The following is a 7,731-nucleotide window of genomic DNA, read 5'->3' as shown; positions in this document are numbered from 1 at the left end:
GCTCCGCCTCCTTCTTAAAGGGACAGTGAATCAAACTGCCGTTCACTAAATTTCAAGCAAAATTAACAAAACGTAACCAAAAAGTTAATTTTGTGATTGTACCTCATAAAAGTATTACTTTTTAACACCAAAAATTGTTTCATTTTATTTTAATTCTTGTTTGTTCTTTGGGAGATTAAATTTATCCGGACTCCGCCAGTCATCAACAGATCAAGACTGGTTGTTTGTCGTCTGTAAGTGTTCAAAATCAACTGTAAGCTGGCTAAAATTCTGTTGAGCAGGCTAAATCTATTGTTGAATATATGTAACATTTATACCTTTACTTTCTGACAGAGATAAATTTAGAAATAGATCACGAGTAAAAGAGATTTTAATAATCTTAATACCACTAAATCTCTCCTTTGATACTATTATTTTCCTATCCAAGTGTTACTGCGGGTCACTTTAATCAGGTAATTTGTGTAGCTAGGCGCTACCCAAGTAGCTGCCTGTTGCAGCAGCTCTCTCGTCTTTGTCCGTTTCTTGTAATTTCTTCGTCTCTTTTTCGTAATCTTTGTATTTGGAGTGGATCATCACTTTGTATGGTTCATTGATGGTCACGGACACCAAACTTTTTGTGGCTTTGGCGGTATTTTTTACTACTTTTCTCCTGTGTTTGTCTGGAGATCCTACATGTAACCATGGCTGCATTGTTTACATGCGAAATTAGCTGTTAGCAGCCTGTAGCATGTCAATGCTAACTAGTGTAGGGCTTGATGATTTCCCTCGAGCTGAGGAGGAGGAGGTGAGGACGACGTGCTGGTTCTCGGATGTGAGCTGGGAGGTGACGACGTGGACCTGTCCTTCCATCCATCGTTGTTGGGAACGTGGGACCTAGCCCCGGGGGATGGATGAGCTAGCTGTGCTAACCCAGGGGCATCGTGCTGTTCATGGCCGTGGCTGACGGAGCTGACATCGGACGCCGCTACACATCGGAGGAGCTTCGCCTGCTGTGAGCAGACAGGATCCAGGAGACAGAGACTGAACAGACTGCTGGGGAGTCTCAGTCCTGGACCCTGTGGAGGTGGAGACTGGCTGGGCTGGAGAGTGGTGGACGAGTGGTGGACGGGATGTCGTCATCTAATTTCTTATGGACATTTTTGCACTTTCTATATTCTTTCTTACTTTTGTTTTCTTAAATGCTGCGGTGACTCCTGAATTTCCCCTCGGGGATAAATAAAGTATTTTCTATTCTATTCTATTCTATTCTATTCTATTCTATTCTATTCTAGTGCATGTAGCAACAACAAAACAGGCATTAATGAAACAGAAAAACACAAGGTTACAAAGAAAAACGTTTTATTTTCAGCAGGCAGTGGATATAAAACTATTAACCGTGGAAGGTACATTTAGCCACTATGGTTCTGTCAGTAAGGTTTGACATATTTTACACTTTTTATTCTGTTACATGATCACATCATTCCAGCTGGGAAACCTCGTGGAAGTATGCACCTAGCATCTTGATCCCTTGAATGTAGTTGGTTCTGAAAAATGCAAAGAAAAAAAAGAATGAGCTTACTTCAGCAAATGTTTTTAAGGAAAATGCACAATAATAATCCTTATCCTTTGTTATGTATACCTGTTGATCTTTTCATTTTGGGAGTGAGCTCCATCATCAGAGGATCCCACAGGGAGCAGCATGACGTTACGACCTGTAGCCTCCTGGAAGGTCAGAGTGACCGGGATGCTTCCACCTTCACGGGTCAGGTCAGGTTCCACACCAAAGACTGCGCAAGGAGGAGACAGAAGACAGTTCAAGTTAAGGATATCAAAAAGAAAATAAATCAAAAATCCTTTTAGGGAAGTAAGAGATGAAAGAAATATTTAGGAGCTCGTATTTTGAGAAAAGTTATCCTGGAATCTTGGTGCATCTCTCAGCCTCCGTACCTGTCTTCATTGCTTTTCTGCCAGCCATGTAGTGTGGGTGGTTAAAGTCAGACACCCAGGCCTTTGCTCCGTGGCCCATGTACACTTTCAGTTTGTTGGGGCTTTCCAGTTCAGAGAACTTCTTTTCCAGGTAGCTGATAACCTTTAAAACAAACAGGAAGAAAATAAGATTGGAATCAATGACAAAAGATTATTTAAGAAGTCCATGCAAGATTTTTCTGCATCTAAAGGGAAACATGTCTGTGTTGGATACTGCAAGGTTTACCTGCTTCTCCACAACACTGGGGTCCATGTCAGGGACGAGGCGGATGGAGAACTTGCCGATAACCTTGCGAGGAATCACAGTCTTGGCCCCTGCTTCAGCAAAAGCTCCCTCGATACCGTGAAGAGAAAGAGATGGGTATCTCCAGCGGTGCATCAGGATCAGCTCCTACAGGAAAAACACAAATGGTTCACTTTTGATTATAAAGAATTACAGAGAATTTTTTCAGAGCAGAGCAGAGCAGCACAATCGTCACGCCTTGCCTTGGTGTCATGAAGCAGCTTCCCCACTCCAACATCTTTGCAGTACTCGTCCAAGTTAAAGTCAATCTTCTCATACAGCTTTTTCTCATCATCTGTCAGAAGGGCCACGTCTTCTTCAATGCCAGGGACCAGAATCTTTCCCTTTCTGTCAACCAGAGAGCCTGTGAGGGAAGAGACACACAAGGTTAAAACTCTCTGGTTCATAATTTCTATTTTCAATGGTATGCTTTACTTACCCATGAGTGTAATCAGGTCTGTCATGGCTTCATGAACAGAGCCACCAAACACCCCTGAGTGCAGGTCTTTGTCACCACACTCCACCTTTGAATGTAAAAACAGTACATTATTTTAATGTTTAAAAAAAAACAAGTTTATTTATGGGAAACCATAGAGTTAGTCCTATAATAGCATCACTCTGACTTATTAAAAGCATGAAATTCAGACTCCACCTCCACAAAGAAGTAGCAGATCCCTCTCAGACCGTAGGTGATGCAGGGTTTCTCCTTGCCCAGCCAGTAGTTGTCAGAGATGCAGACATAGTCTACGTCCTTAAAGAAAGTGTCTTTACGGGAGAACACCAGCTCATCCAGGCCTTCAGATCCAGACTCCTCCATTCCCTCAAAGCAAAATTTGATGTTGATGGGAAGCTCCTGTGATAGAAGAGAGATACACAAAAAAAGAATAAAACTTTGTGAGAGCAGAAGGATGGAGACATTGTTTTTTGTTTACATGAAAAAATAAAAACAGTCTTCACAGTAAAGTAACAGAAGTTAAAAACAAGGAGCAGGTGAAGTGACTTGGTTTAGTCATTAAGTAATGCCCGAATTCCTGATTTAAGATAAACGGAAGTAAAGTTCTTGCAGAGGCCATTCATTCAAAGCAAAGTAAGTCAGATCTCAGATGCAAAATTCTGCAATTCATTTCGTGATTACTTCTTTAGTTTTGCTCAGCCAAATGTTCGAACACTTTTTTTGCAACTCTAGCAAGAATGCACAGGATCTGAAATTGGATTGTGTTTATAATTGTTGGGATATCTTTACTTAAAGTGGCATCAAGATACAAATCAACTAACCTATTACAATAAATTTAACTTTCTATTTTAGTAATTAAAGGTAAAGTGTATAGTTTTCTCCACACTTCCTTCCTGAACTAAATCATCACATCTGAATATTTTATTCAGATATTCATTCAACAAGCTCTGATTGCTGGTGCTTCCACCAACCACAGCCAGATCTGTCTGTGAATAAAAACCATAAGTGGGTTATTTTGGGACATAATCAAAATGAAATTAAGAGAAATAAATACTTCAAGCTTTGGAGCCTTGAAGACACTGTATGTTAGAGATGAACTGTACCTGTTGGATCTTCTGGTAGGCTTCAATACAGTTAAACCAGGCCAACACTGGACCTTTGTCATCAGTGGAGCCTCTGCCATAGAGTTTACCTGCAAATAAGAAAAAGTGGTTTCATTCAAAACCTTTTAACTTCATGTGAGTGAATTAACTGAAAAGATTCAATCAAGCTTTAAGTTTTGTATAAAAATATGTCTGATTCCCTTTTATTTTACCTTTGTGTGCCTCTGGCGGTTTCTGTCATTCAACTTGAACATATTAAAGAAACAGGCTGGGCGAGCCGTGGGATTTGGGGGAAGAGTTTTTTGTACTGTATAAATTATAGCTGCTGTGCAAATCTAGTTTGCTGTTTCGTGCCTTACAATTAGCCTTAGATGTTTACTTTTTATTATTTCACTTATTTTGAGCAACAAATCATGTATGCCATGTTAAGAAACAAACCTGTATCACAATGAGTAAAACTCTATAATAACCAAAGAGATAGACAGTAAAACATGACATAAGCAGGAAAGGTGCTGAGCTGAGCAGACTGGGATCAGACAAAAGGAAGTGAATGTGGTTTGTCCTGTCAGCTGACTGTCACTGGACTGGCCTTATTCCTGACAGTACAACTCTGATGTCATCAAAAACAGACACTGAGTTTGTCTTAGTAATGCAGCATTACAAGTAACGCACCTTATCTTCAGTGCTTCATTTGCCAAGAACAGCTGATAAGAAGCTGATCTTGTTAATAAGTGCTGATTAATTATTGTCACACAGTAGGCGCTTCAATCCAAAATGATTAATAAAAGTCTGTCACTTTATACATTTACTAAGTTGTACTTATCATTCAAGCCCTTTGGCCCTCTGTAAATCTGATTGTTTTACTGTATTACTTCAAAACAACATTATTCCTTCAACTGGGCCTGAGAGGTTTAGCTGATAAGATGTGATTTAGAACACTTCTCTGCCCTATAACACAAGGTGATTAGGGTGGACTTTGTCGCATACTGTGATATCACCACAAGTACGAGGTGATAAAAGCTCAAAGAGCATTTTATGCAGCGTTCAAGTCATGGAGATGAAAACAACCTCTGTGGTCTCATGGCAGGAGTTTGATGTTACTGCTGTGTGATACTGAACATGTGTGTTTCCGCAGATCTTCGAATAAACAGTTTGAACACTTACTTCTTGGTTTTATCAGGTTCCACAGCCCAGTTTTGGCTCAGTGACACAACATTAAAATTTAATTGTCTTAACATGTCTGCAACACAGTTATTACATGAGATTTAATACTTTTAGAGTGCCATACCAAAATACCTGGTGTGTAATCCTGACAGACTAGAAACAGGAGTCCCAAAGCTAACCACATCAAGTCTCACCTTTCACGCCAAAACAGCATTCCAGCCTCCTTTAATAACTTTCAGGGGCTTGTTTTGTCTTTCATGACCAGACATTCAGTATCATCTTTAAACACAAAGAAAGAGAAACCAAAACAAGCTGGTCTCACCATCTTTCTCCACCAGAGTAAAAGGTTCTGTGTCCCAGCCGTCATCAATGTTGGCTGGCTGGACATCCAGGTGGCCGTAGATGCACACAGTCTTCTTGCCCGGGTCGGACCCCAATCGACCCAGGATGATAGGAGGGAGGGGGATCTCCTCTCCAGAGGGGAGCTGCATGAATGAGAACTAGACTGAGCGCATGTGTTGCTGAGCTGCAGCAGTTTAGAAATCCAGGTTAAGATACACATTGTGTTAGAGGGAAACACCATGTTCAAAGCAAAAAATAAAAGTGCAAAAGCTACAAACTTCCACACTCTGACCTTCTGCTGGCCGACGTCCACCATCTCCACTGTTCCCCCTAGCTTCTCTATGTCCTTGGCTGCCATCTCCATCATCTTCTTGATCTCTCCCCGTTTCTCAGGCCAAGCAGACACACTCTGGACTGCCACCCAGTCTGCCAGGCGCTAAGAGATGGAAAATAGCCCACAGATATTTTACAAAACATGACGAAGATACAGTTTAAGGCTCTACATTTATTCTCAGTGGAGTTTAAGAAAAGGTGATCCAAAATGTTGAGATCCACAAAGCTCTAAACAGCTAAAATCCCATTAAGTTTTATTTGATTTTTATATGTCATACAAGTGTTAACTGATGTCACTTAATGTGATCCAGAGGCTTAAGCTTCAGGAAATAGGGCAAACACTAACCAAGAGTAAATGAGTAACAGAGGTGCTTAACACACATTTTAAAAGGCTGATACAAACATTTAGCAGCAATCTCAGGCTATAAAGTGAACAGATGTGTATTCACTACAACACCAAACTGAGCTTACCTTCACATACAGATCCTGGTGTTCGTCCACATACTTGAAAAGATTTTGGAGATGAGCCATCTTTGCCAGCGACAGGAGCTGAGGGTTGAGCAGGCAGAATGGAGTAAGAGTCTATCTCACAGCTCTGGTTTTCTTATTGTAGAACAAAAACCCCGCCCTCCTGCAAACCTGCTGACTGTGTCTGCTTTTACAACTCCTCTGTCATGCACCCCCTGAAGCAGTGACAGTGGAGCACTCTTCATAACAGGAAGTCAGTGAAACTTTTGCCATATTGAAATTACCACTGAACAGGGGTTACTTTTAACATCTTGCAGTCGTTTGCTCATTCACATATTCAACCACTGCAGAGGGAACACTCCTCTGAAAATGTTGCTTAAAAATAATGACAATTTTTAAGGGGTGAATTACAAAGCATACTGCTGCATTACTGTTGAACTCAAAAGACAAGTGAAAAGGTGGAATATGTAGGGTGGCTTTTAAAGTTTTTTGTTGCAGACTTAGGAAAAAATTGGCGTTGGACATAAATACTAAAAGTATTTAGAGAAAATCAGATCATCCTCATAAAATAAATGAAACTCAGTCACTGCTAACACCTCAAAGCACATGTTTCTTGGATGTTATACTGAACTCCTGTATATTTACTATGCACCTTATAATAAGTACTTTACCTCCATATGCGCAGCTGACTGTATAGTTGTACAGCTTTTTATCTTTTGTTTTTATTATATTATAAATGCTGGATTTTGCACCAGACGGGACTGCTCGTACCTGTACTCAACCCAACTCTATTTGTACTCAGTAAATGTACCTAAGGCTTGAGGACTACACTTGATTATAACGAAACGTCTACAAGTTGCATTTAAACTGATTTTTACAGATAAGATCTCTCTATATCTTTGCATATAAGGACCAAGACATGTTTTGTTAACTCCAGGGCTGGAGTTTTTGAAAACCAGGACTGATAATGAATGAAAAGCTGATGACATGTCATGCTAAGTGACGTTAGCTGCTCGGCTAACTATCATTACCATCACAAACAGACAATGTAACCCGGATGTTTACCGTTGCACTCAATTTAAGGTCACTTAACTTTCTATCTATGCTGCATAACACGTAATACAATAAATTTCATCAACTGCAAACTTGAAACCACTCACATCATGTAACTTCACCTCAGTCCAGCTGATATCTACATGTGACTCCACTCACCTGACTGATACACACTTCCTCTGCTTCCTTCTGATGCTGACACGTTGCTGACACAGTTTTTAATTTCTTTGTTCACCTCAGTTTAAGGTTTAAAGCCAGGCAGTGTAGACTTCACCCACTCGAAAGCACGCAAAGTGGCTATTTGATTGTGTCATACTGCAAAGCATTCTGGGTATGTAGTAGATGCTTGGTCATGTTGGTCCAGAAACAGTTCACAAGAAAGAGTGACTGTGTGAAATGTATCTAAACTCATAAAACACACAAGAGTTTTAGTATCAGCAGGTCAATATAAGCTACTAGATAATGGTTATCATTGCTTCGCAGTTTGGTGTACTAATTAAATTAAACACAGTCTTTACATAAACTTTAGATACGTGTAATTTTAAGAGTACAAACTTGAACTGAAC

General features: G+C 40.2%; 1 protein-coding gene across 2 annotated transcripts; it reads right to left on the bottom strand.

Annotated features, from left to right (window-relative positions):
- Nucleotides 1–1,321: 1,321 nt before the first annotated feature.
- On the bottom strand, nt 1,322–7,493 carry cndp2 (carnosine dipeptidase 2). 2 transcript variants are annotated; one of them, XM_074686029.1, is made up of 12 exons: nt 7,273–7,493; nt 6,116–6,193; nt 5,604–5,747; nt 5,292–5,454; nt 3,806–3,894; nt 2,901–3,101; nt 2,688–2,772; nt 2,452–2,612; nt 2,192–2,356; nt 1,927–2,068; nt 1,619–1,766; nt 1,322–1,523 (listed from the first exon to the last, which is right to left on the bottom strand). In XM_074686029.1, the coding sequence occupies exons 2-12, from the start codon at nt 6,173–6,175 to the stop codon at nt 1,457–1,459; spliced, it is 1,425 nt and encodes a 474-aa protein (XP_074542130.1). In that variant the 5' UTR covers nt 6,176–6,193; nt 7,273–7,493; the 3' UTR covers nt 1,322–1,456. The 2 variants fall into 2 exon arrangements, with proteins under 2 accessions (XP_074542130.1, XP_074542129.1); XM_074686028.1 differs by having other exon boundaries at nt 7,325–7,492.
- Between the last annotated feature and the right edge of the window lie 238 nt (nt 7,494–7,731).

Source organism: Halichoeres trimaculatus, unplaced genomic scaffold, assembly GCF_033239565.1.
Source record: "Halichoeres trimaculatus isolate MK-OKI-2021-1 unplaced genomic scaffold, fHalTri1.1 fHalTri1_scaffold_14, whole genome shotgun sequence".
In the NCBI taxonomy this organism is placed as follows: Eukaryota; Metazoa; Chordata; class Actinopteri; order Labriformes; family Labridae; genus Halichoeres; species Halichoeres trimaculatus.
The sequence above is the reverse complement of the archived record's forward strand: the minus strand, read 5'-3'. Positions and strand labels throughout refer to the sequence as shown.

Bases quoted from the DNA above. Each gene is read 5' to 3' on its own strand.
- cndp2 (XM_074686029.1), bottom strand. From the start codon at position 6,175: ATGGCTCATCTCCAAAATCTTTTCAAGTATGTGGACGAACACCAGGAT. The intron at 2,773-2,900 runs GTGGAGTCTGAA...TTACATTCAAAG, and splicing joins TCTGCTACTTCTTTGTGGAG to GTGGAGTGTGGTGACAAAGA. The intron at 1,524-1,618 runs GTATACATAACA...TGCATTTTTCAG, and splicing joins CAAAATGAAAAGATCAACAG to AACCAACTACATTCAAGGGA.